We start from the raw sequence: 18,751 nt of genomic DNA on the forward strand, positions 1-18,751 counted from the left end.
AGAAGGGGTTAGCCACCTGGCTCAGCAACAGAACCACCCAAGATCTCTGTAAAGGCGCGCCCTTCTGGGCGGGTCCCGAGGCAGCCTGGGAATCCACACTCGTGACCGAACCTCTTCAGGTGATAACATGCAGAACTGATTGGGGACTCTTTTACCCATGCTGTGCGAGGGGAAGGGGAAATTTACAGCCTGTCTCCACATGCGCTCCCTGCCCTCTGGCTTACCACTGGCTCCAGCCCTGAGGAGGCATCAGAAGGGGATCAGAATGTAGAAGAGAAAAGTGGGGTATCCGTGTCCCAGCCTGCTTCCCATCAAGCCACAGGGCAACCATAGCTGCTTCCTTTACAAAGGCCCCACCCAGCTCATCAGAGAGCCCTCCGTCAGCTGCAGGCCCCTCCCAGCTCCGTCAGGGCCCTTTCCCTTTCCCCTGCGGCCCTTCAGGATCCCGGCTGTTATCAGCCTGGGTGCTTCCTCAGTGCCTTTTCTTACTGTCCTTAACCCCCGCCCACAACTCTGAAAACAGTCTCTCACTAACCTATTTTAAATCTCCTGACTGGCACTCCATCTGCAAAGTTATTAGGTTACACACATACACATAGGGTGTGGTGCAACGGGGGACCCTGTGAGCTCCTCATTGGACCATACTAAACCCTTTACCCTCTTGCTTGGACACAGAGGCTAACAGTTGACCGGGCTTTCCTGGGCTCCAGCTGGCAGGGGCAGCCCAGATTAGTCATCATTTGTTCATGGTGAGAAGGGAGATCTGAATACCATATTTAGAGTTCTAACCTGTATTATCATGAGCCTAACATTAGAAATCATCTTAAAATGAAAACCATTCCCTTCTGTGGTTTCCATGTCCATGCTATTGAAAAGTCAATCTGTTCGAGGCAGCACTGCTCACTGAATTCCTGCATCTTGAAATGTTGGAGCAGTGGGTAAAAGAAATATATGAGCCTTATGGAAATAAGGTTGGGAAGAGAGAGCCAGACTTCCCTCCAGAACGTGAAACTCAGGTCAATTATATTCCTCCAAACTTCAAACTTTCCTGCCCAAGCCCAGTAACTTGGTCTGTTCACATACTATCCAGACTACCATCTGCTGAAACAGGCTCAGGCCCCAAAGAAACCCAGGCTGAGAGTGTGCCCTCCAAACCCAATCTAGAGTTTGCGAACTTTGGCCAACCTCTCCCAACCACTTAGCCCAACATGTAAGTTTGGGCTGGGTTTAGGGTTTCAGTGTGGCAGCTTCAAAGCCATCTCATTATTATTGATGATCAGGGCTTGCTGAGAGCAATAGTGTGTTTTAAAAGCCCACTGTGCAGATGTCCCCTGGAGTTTGGGGGATTCTACTGCCCTGAACTTGTACGAGGCACTGATCACAAGTTTGTAAAACTCATATGTCCATGATCCCACGTAGCAGCCCCAAAATGGAGCAGTTGATACCCAGGTGTGGCCTCTCTCTGCCTCTGTTGCACTCTCAACTGCCAGGCAAGGAAGCATGGGTAGTTGAGGGCAGAATTTGGTCCCTCAGTATTATCAGGTACCCTCAGGATTACTATCATTCCAAATTAGGTGTAAGTTTCCCCTCACCTCCTAGGCCATCTCAATCAGGCTGAGACCTGAACTCTCATTATTTACCAAGCTCAATTTCTTTCCTGTCACCATTTAGCCTTTGATTTCCTGAGCCACAGAAGTCCTGAAAAAATTAGACATAAAAGTTTAGAAAACAGAAACAATGACATTTAGTGAGGTGCCTGATAGGTTTCATCTCTGAATTTCTCATTCAATCTTCATAGCAATCTTAGTGGGCAGAGGCTAGAATTATTCTCACTCTTCTAGCTAAGAAGGGTACTGCCCCTCAGCTTTCTAGGCAAAGTGGCATAGCTGAAAAGAAGATGCCAGGCTTGTCAGGCCTTGGTGTCGGGCCGACCTCGCTGCCCTGCTGTATAGGGTGAGGATACGAAGACTTATTATTAGCCCACCTCAGTTCTGCTTTTCATTTGTAAAATATGGAAAATAACAGTAGTGAAAATAAAATCCAGACACAATCTCTCTAGTTTTTAAAATACAAATAAATCAGAATGTGAAAGTCCTTTGGCTCCAATAACCCCAGCCCCCATTACCAGTTGGAAGGCCTTTGGCTGCAAGGAAGAGAGCACACATGGCTTCTGTTGATGTAGGCAACAGGATGTCAATGATCTTAAGGAATATGAAGTCCCAAAATAAGTGGTTCCAGCATTGGTAAACTCAGCACTCACAATCTCAACAACCCAAGCTCTATCCATCTCTCCTTTCTGCCATTCTCAGAGTGTACACTTGGTCCTTGGGTTTTGAGAACTTATGTCCCAAAACAGCCAAAGTGATTCCAGTGTCACTTTTAGAACACCCAGAGAAGATGTGACTCTATCTTTTAAAAACAGGGAAACCTTTTCCAATAGTCAATCAGCAAATCCGCTATCATCTCTTACTAGCTGAGATCAAGTCACATGCCCACTCCTAACCAATCACCAAAAGAGAAATAGAACTACTAGGGTTAACATAGACTAGTCAGGATTCATCCCAGAGCTGGGAATAAGATTCTTTCCCTGTGGGTGGCTACCTGGATAAAATTATGTTTCCATTAGGAAGTCAGACACACACACACACCATCCAATCACAGGCTACTCCTATTACTAGTTTGTAAATTACTCCCCAAAACTTTTTACTATGCCCTCCCAAAAAGATGCATGTATGTATGTGCTGCTTTTTTTTGGTTAAAAGTGGAATCTTGTAGTTTTTAGTAAATCATGCTTTTCATGCTAGAACTTATAGATTTAATTAAATTCCCCCCATTGGTGCATAGCATTAATTGAAGAGCTATACCCATATTTTCTAACCATTCCTCTGTTAATAGATGTTTAGGCCATTCCTAGTTTGTGGGTATTATAAACATGGCTTTGATGAACAACATTGTACATGCATCTTGACCACTGCTTGCTAGCATTTCTATTTTATTTTAGATTTTATTTATTCATTTTAGAGAGTAGGGGGGGGGAGCAGGAAGCATCAGTTCCCATATGTGTCTTGATCAGGCAAGCCTGGGATTTCGAACTGGTGATCTCAGCATTGCAGGTCGACTTTATCCATTGTGATACCATAGGCCAGGCCATTGCTAGCATTTTTATAAAATTGCTGCCTAGCTTAAGCACTTTTTAAAAATAATTTTTTAATAAACTGTATCAATCTGTTTGTACTTTCATCAATACTGTATTAGAGTACTTGTCACACCTTTGCCAGCAATTAAAATTCACTTAAATTATTGTCAATGCAACCAGTTAAAAAATGTCTATTTTTGTTTTAAATGGTATTTCTTTAGTGAACTTGGATGCCTTTTGAATGTATATCAGGCATTTGTATATCAGATGTGAATTACAATTTATATTCCCATTTTTTTTATTGTACCATTTTTTTCTGGACCCCAAGCCTGCTGTTGGGTTCAGATCTGGTGTTACTGTTGCTGCACAATCATCAAAGACCTAAGATCCACTCCCACTGAGAGCCATCGCTCTGTCTGCCCCAAAGCAAAAGTATTTTACCTCAAAGAATGGGCCAACCAGCACCAATATTGTTCTGTAAGCTTCATGTGAGGTTCTAGTGTGAGGGCTAGAGGTCCATGTTTACACTGATGATGTCCATAGGAACAGTTTACACAACTTTTTGGTAATTCACAAGCTCCTGCACCAGAATCAAATACAGGTCCTTCTGTTAGCAATAAAGTACAAATCTCCACAATGGACCTCATTGTGGCAACCGTGACAGGATTAGTGGAGAGCTAAGAGAGGAAGGCAACTAAGGCTGTAGAGATGCAGGGTGAGATCTCATCACTCCTCCCTATACAAGAGCATCTCTTCCTTGAAAGGACAAACAGGGCAAAACACAGCCGGGCAGCCAGCAAGCTTCCTGGACCAGGCTTCACAGAACTTGGTGCCTCCTTCAGGTTTGGAGGTAAAACTGAGCTTAAGAAGCACTGCAGGCCTTCTGGTTGCGCTTCTATCCTGCCTGCTTCTCCCTCTTTCCATCGTTGTTGGTCCCTGGATGGTTTAGAGAAAGGACTGTGCAGCTACAGGCCTGTCACTAACGAGCTATGTTACTTAGGACAAGTGACTTAAACTCTCTGCACTCAGTTTTTATATAAAAATTAGGGATAAAATAATACCAACCTTGTAGGAGTGTTGTGAGCTATTATTCATAAAGTACTCAGAGCAAAGTCTACCATATGGTAAGCTCTTTGTAAGTATTTGATATTGCAATTTATTATTACTTTAATTTATTATTATTATTATTATTATTAATCAAGATGACTTAGCAACTGTCTCACTCTCCAGAAGGACACAGTCTTAGAGGACATAGCTGGGTGGCCGGTAGAAGGCACGCACATGAGTCCTGCATCGCAGAGCAGCGCACTGATGCTGAGAGACATCTCCCTAGCCGACAGCACTCTTGGGCTCCACCGCAATGGGAAGGATCTTCTTAAAGCAGAAAATTCTCTTCTTTGTCTTGTTTGTACATAGTTTTAATTGCTGTTCTCCCCTCAAAGAAATAAGTGAAAATGAGTGTCCTAGTATGTCATCGAGCACCACAAATGAACAAATAAGGTATGAGCAAGTCTATTTTGTCTATTTTCATTTGGCTATGAATTTTTAACTCATAATTTTAAATTATTAGTTAAATTGTAATAGGTACTATCATCACTGAAATATTTTTTAAAAATGTCATTAGTGAGAGTTGTAATTGCATTGGTAGCACTTTGATCATTCGGTCCATTCAATGCATTTTCCTGACTGAGATGTCCTTCAACAAGTGCGCATTGTCAAGGTATGTCTTCTGATCTGGTCCTATATGTTTGATGTTAACATCAATACATTTGCCAATAACATTTGCTAAAAAAAAAACTATAATGAGGCTGTTAAACATCCAGGTTTACTTTGCTTCATACAATACATACACTCCTAAAAGTTGCACCTAAGTAGCATTGTTGATAAATTGTTTGGTATTTTAAATTCTTATAGTAAATAAAAACAAACACTAAACTCTTTTTTTAATACATAAATTGAGATTCCCCATGACAAGCTTGCTTGAAGTGAAGTACACTTATGTGAATTGTTTTTAAAATTAGGCAAACACTGAACATATATATATATATATATATATATATATATATATTTGGTTATGAGTTCATTCAACAAATATTTAGTGCCTGTTGTGTGCCAAGCACTGCTCTAAGAACCTGAGAAGTTGTAAATAAGCCAGAGTCTCTTCCCTTGTGGACACTGCGATCCAGTGGGACAGTCAGAATAAACAAGTAACTAATTGCATAATGTAATTTCAGGTAACAAAAAAATGCTGTAAAGAAAATAATACACCACAGAGGAATAGAGAATGCTGGTAGAGAGTGTATTCTAGACACTAGTTTTCTACTGCTGCATAACAAATCACTACAAATTAGTGGCTTAAAGCAACGTAAATGTATTATCTCACATTACCCATGGGCAGGAATCAAGGCCTACAGTTCACTGGGTTCTCTGTTTAAGTCTCACAAGGTTGTAGTCAAAAACTCAGCCAGCGTTGAATTGAATCTGACGTTGGGGGTCCTCTTCCAAACTCACATGTTTGTTGGCGGAGTTCAGTACCCACAGCTGTAGAAACCGTGGAGGCAGAAGAACAATGCCTATAACTGCTTCTTCCTCTTCTAAGAGCTATTCTGATGAGGTCAGGCCCACCCAGGGTAACCTCCACTCAGATTCAGAGATTAGTAATCCAGTCATGGGACTGAGGTCCTATTGAATTTTACCTATTATACAGAGAATGGCCAGGGGAGGACTTTCCATGTTGATTACTTTTGAGCAAAGACTGGGAAAAAATGAAAGACTGAGCTCTATAAAGGTGATTAATAAAAAATTTAAGTACATATGGGTTGGCTTTTTTGACACTACATTTCTAGTGGCCGGTACTATGATAGATACTGAACAAATGCTTTGTAACTATGCTGAAAATAAGCACTATGAGCATTCGTATTTAACCAGTGAGAAACTGAGGTTCCAAGAGGTTAACGAGCACCTCCAGTTCACACAGTCTAGATGTGGTAAGCCAAAGTGGAGAACGGAGCCGCAGAGCAGGTTCACAAGAATACAACCTGTGCTGTCACACAGTGTTCGGTTTAAAGCTTCATTGTCACCATTCTGAGATTCTTAATAGTTTTATCTTAGAACTCAGGTTTGTAAGAGAAATCAAGAAGACAACGGAGCATGCACATGAGCAGAGGTGAGGTGCACCATGTGAGTATCTGCCGTTCCTTAGCAAGCCCTGCACATACAGCATTTGGGAAGCCCATGACACAGAATTTCAGTGGACCAATGATGGAGAGAGTGCAGTATGAGTACAAGGTAAGCAGGCTATATCTACAACTAAGTAAACAGGGGTGCTGACACCCTTTCCATTTGAGTCAGATGCCTTTTGGGGATCCCAAAAACAGCTGTGCCCATGTGGCTCATCCCAGAGATAGTGATCAGGAGGGGAGTGAGAGCCCTGAGGACTGTTCCTAGGAAACTGACTCCTAAACTAATGACTTAGCTCCGATGAGCCTCCCCAAGTAGGAGCACGTTATTCTAGTGGAGCTTTTGAAAACTCCCCCTTTTGGAGACAGTATAACCACGTGCAGCCAGAAATTTGGGACCAGACTTCTATGTGGTGATGTACCTCAGCTGGGAAGATGTCATGGGGTTCTATGGGGATCTCACTGTAGCAAACACCACCTCGACCGCCTCTATGGCTGCCTGCTATGTCCCTAGGAGTGCTTTATTACAAACTAGGGGTTAGATATGTAAAATATGTGAGATGTACTCTTGGGAGGGGTGATACTTTAAACTTTTTTTAAAAAGATTTTTTGACCAATCCCACAATCCCCCTCTCTCCTCCCTGACTCCTCCCACAGTCCTCCTCCATCCCCCTCCAACCCCCTTGGTGTTTTCCCAATCCCACAATCCCCCTCTCTCCTCCCTGACTCCTCCCACAGTCCTCCTCTATCCCCCTCCAACCCCCTTGGTGTTTTCCCAATCCCACAATGCCCCTCTCTCCTCCCTGACTCCTCCCACAGTCCTCCTCTATCTCCCTCCAACCCCCTTGGTGTTTTCCCAATCCCACAATCCCCCTCTCTCCTCCCTGACTCCTCCCACAGTCCTCCTCTATCCCCCTCCAACCCCCTTGGTGTTTTCCCAATCCCACAATGCCCCTCTCTCCTCCCTGACTCCTCCCACAGTCCTCCTCTATCCCCCTCCAACCCCCTTGGTGTTTTCCCAATCCCACAATGCCCCTCTCTCCTCCCTGACTCCTCCCACAGTCCTCCTCTATCCCCCTCCAACCCCCTTGGTGTTTTCCCAATCCCACAATCCCCCTCTCTCCTCCCTGACTCCTCCCACAGTCCTCCTCTATCCCCCTCCAACCCCCTTGGTGTTTTCCCAATCCCACAATGCCCCTCTCTCCTCCCTGACTCCTCCCACAGTCCTCCTCCATCCCCCTCCAACCCCCTTGGTGTTTTCCCAATCCCACAATGCTCCTCTGTCCTCCACAACTGCTCTCATTTCTCTCATGCTCCCGCAATGTTCCTCTCTGCTCCTCGGCTCCTCTTCCCTGCCCCCCACCATCACCACCACAGCTTGGTGACTCTCCACTGCTTTCCCCTAAAAATACCCCTCTGGCCTTAGAGCTCTCCTTTCACTCCTCGACTTAAAAAAAAAAAGTTTTTTTAAGACTATTTATTTATTTTAGAGGGGGGGGGGGGGAGGAGGAGCAATATGTGCCTTGACCAGGTAAGCCCAGGGTTTCAAACCAGCGACCTCAGCATTTCCAGTTCTATGCTTCATCCATTGCGGCACCACAAGTCAGGCTATTTTAAACTTTTATTGTTCATTTATAACTTACTGAGAAAATTAAAATTTGATATTTAACATTCCCAAATACTATAGATCTTAAAGAATATTAAGTTCTGTATCCAGTTTGTGTAACTTGGATCTGAGGACATAAATGGTCCTGAGTTAAATGTTTGTGTACAAACAAAATTTCTAGACAGGATTTCAGACTTGCAAGGTAGTGGATGTGGTGAGACAGACATTAAAGTCTTCAAACACTAATGGGGAACTCAGGTAATATCTGGGTTACAGATGAAACAAGCAAAGAAGCCCTGGCTGGTTGGCTCAGTGATAGAACATCAGCCTGGTGTGTGGATGTACCTGGTTTGACTCCCAGTCAGGGCACACAAGAGAGGTGACCATCTGCCTTTCCACCCCTCCCCCTTCTCCTACTCTCTCTCTCTCTTCCCCTTCCGCAGCCAATGGCTCTATTGGTTTGATGGCATGGGCCCCAGGCACTGAGGATGGCTCTGTGGAGCCTCCACCTCAAGTGCTAAAAATAGCTCAGTTGTGAGCACAGCCCTAGATAGGCAGAGTATCGGCCCGACAGGGGTGGCTGGGTGGATCCCAGTCAAGGTGCATGCAGGAGTCTGTCTCTCTATCTCCTCTTCTCTCACTTGGAAAAGAACAAAACAAAAATAAACAAGCAGAGCATTCATTAAGGTAAATATGTGATATATTAAAAGGTTTTTTGGAAAGTAGGAAAGCAGAGTAGAACAGAAGGACCTAGAGGCCCAAGAGGGGTGGAGGGACTCGGCTGAGCTGACGGGGGGGGGGGGGGGGGGGGGGTAGGGAGGGGTAGAGTGGGGGGGGCGGGATGACTGTGGACACACCCTCATGAAGGTGTGCCTGCCCCACCCTCAGAAACCCTTTGTGACTCCTCACTGTTTTGTGAGGTGGGCGCGGGTGGGCTATAAATGAGGAGCCTGCCCTCTCAGAGCTCAGTTGCCTTGAGCAGCTTTGCCGTTCAGAATGGGAGTCATCCAATTCTTGAATAGCCTACTGCAGCTTTATTTGAACTTCTTTTCAAAATCCTTACTTAGTACCCACAACCTAATTTACATCTATGGGTTGTGCTTGTTTCTTTTTTTCTTATTTTTCCTCGTAGGATTTCCATCAGCTCCAGCCCACTGGAACAGTGAACATACACAAAAGGTAAGGAACCCTGAACCAGCCCCAACAGAGATGTTTTGTTGTTGCTTCCATTTCCATTCCCACATTTTTTTTTTTTTGTATTTTTCTGAAGCTGGAAACGGGGAGGCAGTCAGACAGACTCCCACATGCGCCCAACCGGGATCCACCCGGCACGCCCACCAGGGGGCGATGCTCTGCCTATCCGGGGTGTCACTCTGTCGCGACCAGAGCCACTCTAGCACCCGGGGCAGAGGCCAAGGAGCCATCCCCAGCGCCCGGGCCATCTTTGCTCCAATGGAGCCTCGGCTGCGGGAGCGGAAGAGAGATACAGAGAGGAAGGAGAGGGAGAGGGGTGGAGAAGCAGATGGGTGCCTCTCTTGTGTGCCCTGGCCGGGAATTGAACCCAGGACTTCCGCACGCCAGACCGACGCTCTACCACTGAGCCAACCGGCCAGGGCCCGTTCCCACATTTCTAAGTGAGATTGGTTGAGTAGGAAAGACAGCAAAGACGGGACATCTGAAGAGAGAACAGAACATCACTCTTGTAAGGGAGGAGACCAGGCAGAGCTAGGGGTTCAAGGAGGACTCAGGTTACTATATGAAGTTCTCAGACCATCTTGGTGTGGTGGCAGGTTTCTGACTAAAATTCCGAACATAGTGATTCCCTAGGTCTGGATGGAGTTATTTAGAGACTTTGGAATCTCGGCAGGACCTCAGAGTTAATGAGCACTTGATCCTGAGTCATGGTCCCCTGTCAGGCATTGTTAGACTGAGGCTTTGTTTTGGGCTGATCAGGAGAGCAGTGCTGAGCTTCGGAGAGCCACTGAGCAGAGGACACAGCCTGAGATCCATCCCAGGTTACAGGGTCCTCTCTGGGGGAACGGAGATGTGACCTTGGCCTCACATTATATGCCCTCATTGAGCAGAGGACCTCTGGGAATATCAAGTGTGGGCCTCATAGGCAAAATCCTTGTTTTTTTTTTTAACAAGAAAAAAAGACATTTTATATCTTTGAAAATTGTTATAAGGAAGGAACACAAAGTTCTATTAATTAAAATGGGTTTGGTTGTCTCAGAGAGACTAAATTATTCTTGGATAATAGATGAGTTTTCTAGGGAGAGGGGTGAGAGAAATGCGTGCCCACTTCTCAGTCTTTTCTTTTTGTTCTCAGCATCGGAGCAGAGCCAAGCGGAGAAGAAAAGGTGGGACCCGGGAAGGTAAGGTTCTGCCTGTTCCCCCCGAGCTCCCTGAGGGTGACCCCTTTTCTCTCCTCTCCATGAGGTACCTGGTCCATGGTTTCTGTGATGTCAGCTGCTAGACACAGTCCTTCTCAGAACACAGAGCCCTCAGAGGGGAGACCCATGGAAAGACAGTCAGACCCGGAGACGCTTCTCAGACTCCGCTCTGCTGGCCCTGGGGATGCAGCAGTGAGGGGCCTGAGCATGGCTGTTGCCCAAGAGATACCAAGAGTCAGCACTTCTGTTTTCTAACTTTGTCAAAGTACTTTAGTTTCAGGATGATCAAATCCCTCTTTGTTGTAACCATGGACCTCTCTGCTTCACAGAGTGGTTTTGAGCATCAAATGAGATAATGTATATAAAAGTACTTTATAAATAAAGCAACACACATATGGGGATCTTATAATGTTATCACTAACCATTTGACCTCATCTATTAATCCTTGGGGCTTACATATTATCCTAATGGTCCCCTATAAGGGGACTCCTGTGTAATCCCTATGCATCTACTCTCATTGAATATAGCCCATTCTCCTCGTTTCCCAAGTCGGAGATATCACTACTGGGAAGAAGAGGAGAAACGGGAGCTGATTTCCATCATAAATAGGTGACTAGTCTTTCCCCCTTTTTCCTGACCTGCTTTAGCATGTTCTAGGAAATTCCAGGCCTTCATGCAGCATTCCATATGCATGGGAGGGGGTTGCCATGGGAACAGAATATGAGTGAATGCCTTGGGGTGAGTGCTCCTGATGCATTGTGATGTCATGGATGTGTAGCGATGTGAAGGGGCAGCAGGCTTCAGGTGGTCCCACCCCCACCAGGCCAGTAGGTCCTCCTTCCCTTGTTCTGGTCCTGGCTGCAGCTCTGTACTTCCTGTCTCCTCAGCCCCCTGGGTCAGCACCATGATACCACCCGCCTCCGTCAACTTCTATGCCCAGACCTCTCCTGTGAGGTTTGTAATAGCACAACTGATTACATCAACAAGTTATTATCGTCAGAGGTCCTGGAAGAGTCTACTCCCTCAGTGTCCCCTTTGGCTTCCCCAGGCCCTATGACTGAGTCATCATCTACTCAGTCCCCTGCCTTCTCAGCAGTCCCTCCAGCAGACATAACACCACCTCCTCTGCCCAAGCCTTTCCCATCACCTCCCTCCAATCCTGCCCCTAACCCAGTGACCTCCTTGGGTAATTTTCAGTCACCCTCACCATCGGGTCACACTCTGCCTCCAGAGACTTTTCCTCCCTCAGAGTGCAAACTCCCTGTGCACCATTCCCCACCCCAAACCAAAGACTCATGTGATTTTCATCAAGAGTCTCCTGCCAGACATGCTACACAGACCTCTTTTGGGGGAGACCCTGAAGCCAAACTCATAGATTCTGGACATCCTTTATTTCCAAGCACTGATGAGCAGGACTCGGTACAGCATCCCATGTACCCCAAGACTGGGGAAGACGATTTAAAGCAAGAATCCCTTCATTCATTCTGGGGTCTTCCATCACCGCACAGCGAGTCTTTAACATCACCTGTACGGTCCTCAGATGACTACTCCTCAGTCTTTGCTTTCAGTAGCCCTGCCAATGCCTCCACAGGCCCAGAATCCCCAATACTTCCCTATGTCTTACCTCCATCCTTGCCTGAGGCCCAACCTCAACCTTTGCCTCAAACCATGCCCCAATCCCAGTCTCTACCTCTCACTGAGATCCAACCCCAGGCCCCCCCTCAATCCCCACTCCCAGTCCTACCATCTGGTCCCACACCTCAGATTAGGGCCTGTGGAGTATGCTTCCATGGCCCCCAGAATGAGTTAGAACTTCTCAGTTCATCTGAAATGAAGCTCCTAGAATGGAATGTGTTGAAGAAACAACTGGAAAGTATGTGGGGTCTACCCTCTGTGGTTCAGAATTCTCAGAAGGACTTCTGTCCTTCAGCTCCTACCATTCCTTACTGCCGGCCCTCTAAGGCCAATGTTCCAATCTCCATTGATCCTGGAGAGTTTCCTCTCAGCAGTGAAACTAAAAAGACACTTGAGCATCATATTAAAAAGAGGCTCATCCAACACCGGTGGGGCCTGCCCCTCAGGATCCATGAGTCTCTGTCCCTGATGAGGCCTCTGAGGGATTGCTCGGCCAAAGAGCATTGCTCTAAGTCAAAGAGCTGTTATGGCCTCTCATGGATCTCCTTTTATAAACGTCAGAGTAGCAACAATCTAAATGTTGAGTTGAGCCCACCAGAAGACTTCTATGAGAGGGACATAAAAATGTCTCAACTAGAAGAGAATGAAGGGAGTGAGGGAGACAGCCAAGGGTATGATCCAGAAGATTATCTGTCCAGTAACTCACACAGCTCTTCAGACAAGCATGTGGGGTATGACTCCCACACAAACCTAGACATTAGCAAAGAAGAACATTCTGTGGTGTCAGGGCTGACAGCTAGTCAGAGAAAACTGGCAAATGACATGAAAGTACACTTAAACAAGAAGTTTAAGGAAATTAGTAAGGGTCAGCTCCCTATGAAGCAAACAGCTTCTGTAAAATCCCACACTGAAATAGAACAAACAAGTTTGCCATCATCAGAGAGTGGAGACTACAGCTTGAAGAAGTCCCAGGAGCTTTCTTTCCTTGGGTCCAGTAATAAGCAGATGCTGGAGTCCCATATTAAAAAGTTCTTGTCCAATTCCAACTCACCCTTTGCAACCAACTTGATTTCTGAGGTGAACTCCAAACCTGGGGGCTTTAAGGCCCTTACAGGAAACTCTAAATCCCTTCACAAAGAAAAAGAAAATTCAGCCACCATCTTGAATCTTCCTGTCTCTGCTGCCACCTCATTTGTGGGCAAGGAAGAACAGGGGACCCTGACACAGTCACCCTCTGACATCACTCACAGGCCTGCAGAGGAGGGTCAGACAATACCGGATGCCACACAGACTGTCACAAACAACATCACTGGCAAAGCCAGTCAGAGACATTCCACAATGGACAGCATTCACCCCCCACTGCAGCCTGCAAGACAAGTCGGGGCCAGAACTGTGAACACCAGCACCAGAGCAGAACTGCAACAACAGAAGAAGAGATCAGAACCTGGCTCTGTACCCGGTGTGTCCAGGGCTGCGGAGCTCAGTGCCCCTCAATCCAAACTTGATGTCTGGAAAACCAAAGAGTCAGGAATCTCTCAGATGATAACTGCAAAGACCACTGAAAAGCCCCCAGCAAGAGCACCAGCTATCCAGAATCCTGTAACATCAGACAGCAAACAGCAACTGATGGCTGAGTTACAGTCTAAGTTGGAGAAGAGAAGCCATAGACAGGCCCAAGGCCAGCCCACTGACCTGTCCCATAACCCAGAGAGCTCAACTGACAAAGCCTCCCTGACTCACGCTCAGGGTGTGTCTAGTGCGGACACAGGAGTGTCCCAGATGCTGTATGTCCACTTGAAGGAGAGAAGAATTAGAATGGAGCAGCAGCTGCAGCCTCGGGTCCGTGAGGATGACTTAAACTTGTGCCGGGATAAGAAATTGCCACAAGCCACAAAAGAAGTGAGCCCCACAGACTCCAAGTCAGAGGAGCTCGGTGGAGGAGATACAGGAATGGAAACACCTGAACCCAGAAGGAAGACATTTCTTACCCAGGACACTGTGTTAGGGGAGATGCTGGGGAGCAAGTTCCCCCAGACCCTGTCACAGAAGGACCAGTCTCCCGACAGCCTCTTCACAAAAAGAATGAAGAGATTTTTTGAGAGGCTTATTCCTCTGTTTCCCCGGGTAATTTCCCCGGGAAATGGCAGCCCCGTACCAGCGCAGAGCAGGGTCCCAGTTAAAAGGAGAGCTGCCTTTACTGGGGTATCAGACATCGGAAAGTCACTGGAGGGGAAAGCAGGGCGTCCGGATACACTGGGCTCCAGCGACCCTCGCAAGCTACCTCCCTCCACAGTGAAGTTTGGGAAAGCTGAACAGAAGGCTGCAGTGCGGGCCTGCCCACAGCCTGTCCAGGGGCTTCCTCCCAACTCCAGAGCCGCCGCCTCTAAAGCAACAATTACCAAGTCCTGCAGCCAAGCAGCCCTCTTTGCTGGCCAGAACTCTACAACTACTAGATATACCAGAAATGTGGGCAGACACGCCCAGACAGTTATGACATTAAAGGACCAACAATTACATCAGAAGCAATGCCAATCTGTGCTCTACAGAGGAACTGTGCCCCATCCGAGCCCCACCTGCAGGCCTCTAGGGGCCCAGGGGCCTCCTGCTGTTCTCAGAACTGCTAAAGGTTCTGTGCTTAGAGCTCAGAATTTCCAGGGGAAAAATATTCCCACCCCAAAGTAATCCCTAATAAATATTCCACCCATTATAGCGATCTCTTTCTGTGTACTGTGAAGGGGGCATGGGTTTGGGGTATCTTGGGGCTTGTGCTTTGGGAAAGCAAGTAGTTAGTGCAGCTCCCACTGACTGCTTCCTTTGGTTTCCAAAAGTGACCAAGGTGACTGGTGCCTGGGAGCTCTTGGTTTGAAATAGACGTCATGTGCCCTTCCCCAAAGCCCACTGCCTCCCAGATGGGGTTTGAGGAGATGGGCTCTGTCTCTCTTCTCCAGCTTAGCCTTAATGAACAGGTAAAGCAGCCCACACCTCCCTCAGGGAAAGCTTCCTATCGCTTAGGGCAGTAGGGCAGACAGATGACTGTGACTGAAGAAGTTATGGACGGGTATATTTTTCAGTAACAGAGAAGATGAGATAGTGGCTTACTCATTATTTAGCAGTCAGTGATCAGAGGAGCCCACAGATGGGTGAACCCTGAATGGGAGTGTTTGGGGGTATCTCTGCAGTGGATCGTGGGCTGATTGGGGTAGGGTCTAGAAACAGCATGGATGCTGCTTAAAAATCTTTCTTGTGGGCCACGTTAGTGTTGGGAAACCATAACTTAACTTTGACATTGAAGATTGTCTACCAGGAAGTCACCTTGGGGAAGTGGTTCCTGACTGTGGGTATTTCTTCAGGCTGTAGGATTGATGACATTGTTTGCTGAGCAAAAGCACCACTCAGCTGTCAGTGGGAAAAATGTTAACCAGGCAGCCACCTACCTCCCCGGGTAAAAATGCAGCTGAAAGTAGGGAAAAGCTCCTTAGAGTGAGTGAGGCAGTAAGAATAATCGAGGAGGAAGGAGTGACCTGGCTGGTGGCACAAAAGCTTATGTCTCATCATGCCCACACTGTGACCAGTGGTGGGATTCAAATAATTTAACAACCAGTTCTCTGCCCTAATGACCGTTTTAAGCAGGGGTCCCCAAACTTTTTACACAGGGGGCCAGTTCACTGTCCCTCAGACCGTTGGAGGGCCAGACTATAAAAAAACTATGAACAAATCCCTAAGCACACTGCACATATCTCATTTTAAAGTAAAAAAACAAAACAGGAACAAATACAATATTTAAAATAAAGAACAGGTAAATTTAAATCAACAAACTGACCAGTATTTCAATGGGAACTATGGGCCTGCTTTTGGCTAATGAGGTGGTCAGTGTCTGGTTCCATATTTGTCAATGCTAGCCGTAACAAGTGATATGACGTGCTTCCGGAGCCCTGATGCGTGAGTACCGCATCGCTGCACTTTGTGGCGCCACCACATACAGCACACAGGATGCATCCTGTGCTCTCTCACTGACCACCAATGAAAGAGGTGCCCCTTCCGGAAGTGCGGTGGGGGCGGATAAATGGCCTCAGGGGGCCGCATGTGGCCCGCGGGCCGTAGTTTGGGGACCCCTGGTTTTAAGTATAAAAAAATGATATACAGAAAGGTAGTTTATTATTCCATGCATTTAATATTTAAATAAGAACAATAAAAGAGGTACACAAAACTAGATTGTGTTATAATAAAGAATTTTAAAATATTAATGAAAAAATATTAAATAATATCTCGAGGGAATTTGGGGCATAACACAAAGCTGAAACAAATGACAGCTTGTCACCCCCTGGTTGTTTGGCACCTTTTCTCTTTATGTTATATGTTTGTTTACTGAAGTAACAAACATGAGGGAATTATAATGTAGTATTTCATCAAAAGCATAATGAGTTTTATGAAATGAATAAATAAAGACTCGAAGCATAGTTCAGTCAAATTTTTTTCAACTATGGATAGAACTTACTATGGGTGCTTAGATACACTATTGCACAGATGAACATTAAAAAAGAGTAAGAAATGTAAATTTGTGATTTCCACATTGGGCAGCTGCCCATGCCCCCTCCCTCCCTTAGAGAGAACCCTGATTACAAGTGCCATTTTAACAACCAGTTCGCCAAACTCAAAAAATTAGGTATCGGTCTGCTGAACTGGTGCAAACCGGCTGAATCCCACCACTGACTGTGACCCTGTCTTGCTCCCAGCGTTCTCAATCTGACCCAACCTCCACCTGCCAAGGCTGATCAGAGCACTGCTGCATGAGGCCTTACACCAAAAAGGCACGGGCTGCCCCTCGAGAACTAAGTGGTATTTGTACGTGTCATCAGGCATGGCAGCCTGTTAGGGGGAAGGGATCTTGGTGCCTCCTTCCATCCATGCTTGATGGAAATATATAGGATAAGATCTTGCTCTTAGTGTGTACAGTTCACCAATCAGGATGGAGATGACACCTTTGATATCCATGGCTGTGGTGGAGCTACAGTAGATCTCCCAGAATACCTGCAGCTCATGAGTGACAGGTGAGTTCTAGACTATGCACCAGGGCTACAGATATTTGAGGGTTCACCATGGATGTCCATGGAATGCTTTTGTGTGTGTGTGTGTGTGTGTGTGTGTGTGCCAAACCTGCCCACACACCCACCCTTACTCTAGTGGTCTGGAGGGAAGGCAACTCCACTTGCACAGACAGAAACAAAAAATGTGTATAATGAGTGTCCTCGTAGCACTTCAGGGAGCTTCCCCAGTAAGCCTTATGAATCCTGGGTGTACAGAGAGAAAAAAGAAAAAAAGGGGTCGACCACAGCCCCCTCTCTTGCAGCACTTGCATCTTCTTGTCCAGGGTTATGCCATTGACCCTACAATGTTGGAAGCTTGGAGTCACAGAAAAAAAACAGACTTTGTGAAAGTCCTCCTAGGGACAGAAAGATGGAATAGGGCCTCGGGCAGGGAACCTGAAGAGGTGAGCAGGCAGAGGATGGCTTTAATAACAAGTGGACCAAGCCACCAATATCCAGCCTCCCAGTTTCTATATCATCTCATCTCAGGGTCCTTTATTTCCACTGCTGTGCAGTTACTGCCACACTGCAGAGCTTATTACCAGGAACATCTCTGCCATCTGGAATAATGCAGTCTGACCTTCCACCCTTCGGCCTCCTCTGTCCTTCCAGCATAGATGCCCTGTGTTAACTTTTCAACTCCAACTCATTCATTTTTCCACTAACTATGTCTTCTTCCTGTACCAAGGTAGACTCAGTATAATACGGTGAATGGGTGGAGTTGGAAGTTACGTTGGAGGGAATCAAAAGGGATGGACAGTTCTTCTGGGTTGGATGTTGCAGGGATGGATTTCATGGTCCTTGAGTTCCCCCTCACCCACCCTCAAGAACTTTTGAGGTCTGTATTATAGCTCTGTGATGTGTTCCTGGGAATCTAGTCTAGATAGTGCTTTCAAAATCCAGCTGCCTGTGGTACCAAAGCACTTTTGAAGATGCAGAGCACCTTCTCTGTCTGAGGTGCCTCACTGCACCATGGCTGAACTGCAGCTTGATGTCCTAGGTGTTTCCATCCTCATCTATCTGTGTGGTGGGGGTTCCTTCTCCTGTCACTGTGCTACCTAAAAAAGAGTCCAGGTTTCCTAATATTTTGGAAGAAGAGACATCAATCAGGTAAGTAAATCAGAGTCCGTGAGAAATATTAAATATTCCTGTCTAAATAGATGTGTTCAATGTTACCAATTGCTCGCTAAGTATTGCTTTTGCTGAATCTCACAAATTTTAAGTTGTATTTTTATTTTTATTTAGTTTAAAATTCTTTTTGTGAGACCTCTTCCTTGACCCATCTGTGAGTAGTGTGTTGTTTAATCTCCAAACATTTTGCGGATTTCCCAGCTATCTATCTGTTGTTGATTTTCATTTAATTCCATTATGGTCTGAAAACATACTTTGTGTGACTTTTATTCTTTTATATTTGCTAAGGTGTGTTCTGTGTCCCAGAATGTGGTCTCTCTTGGTGAATGTTTCATGTGAGCTTGAGAAGACTGTATATTGTGTCGCTGGATGAAGAATTCTCTCTATATATCAACTAGATCAAACTGATAGTTCCTTTCAGTCCTTCCTCATTCAGCAGTCCTCCAAAGGTAGAGAGTGTTGGTAGAATGTGAAATAAAACAAATGAGTTAGTTTTGTGCATTGTCTCCACTATTCTAGTAATAATGAAATACATGGATGAACTACAAAATATAAATTGTGGAGTTTGGATCATTCTTCATGAGTTA

The 18,751-nt window shown here is 46.0% G+C and overlaps 1 protein-coding gene across 1 annotated transcript; it reads left to right on the forward strand.

Annotated features, from left to right (window-relative positions):
- Nucleotides 1–11,367: 11,367 nt before the first annotated feature.
- Nucleotides 11,368–14,631, forward strand: LOC136322246 (spermatogenesis-associated protein 31D1-like). The gene has a single exon (XM_066254360.1). It carries the CDS (start codon nucleotides 11,368–11,370, stop codon nucleotides 14,629–14,631), a length of 3,264 nt encoding a protein of 1,087 aa, XP_066110457.1.
- Nucleotides 14,632–18,751: the final 4,120 nt, after the last annotated feature.

This window comes from Saccopteryx bilineata, chromosome 2 (genome assembly GCF_036850765.1).
Source record: "Saccopteryx bilineata isolate mSacBil1 chromosome 2, mSacBil1_pri_phased_curated, whole genome shotgun sequence".
Taxonomy (NCBI): Eukaryota; Metazoa; Chordata; class Mammalia; order Chiroptera; family Emballonuridae; genus Saccopteryx; species Saccopteryx bilineata.

Coding starts and splice junctions, on each gene's coding strand:
- LOC136322246 (XM_066254360.1), top strand. CDS start 11,368: ATGACTGAGTCATCATCTACTCAGTCCCCTGCCTTCTCAGCAGTCCCT.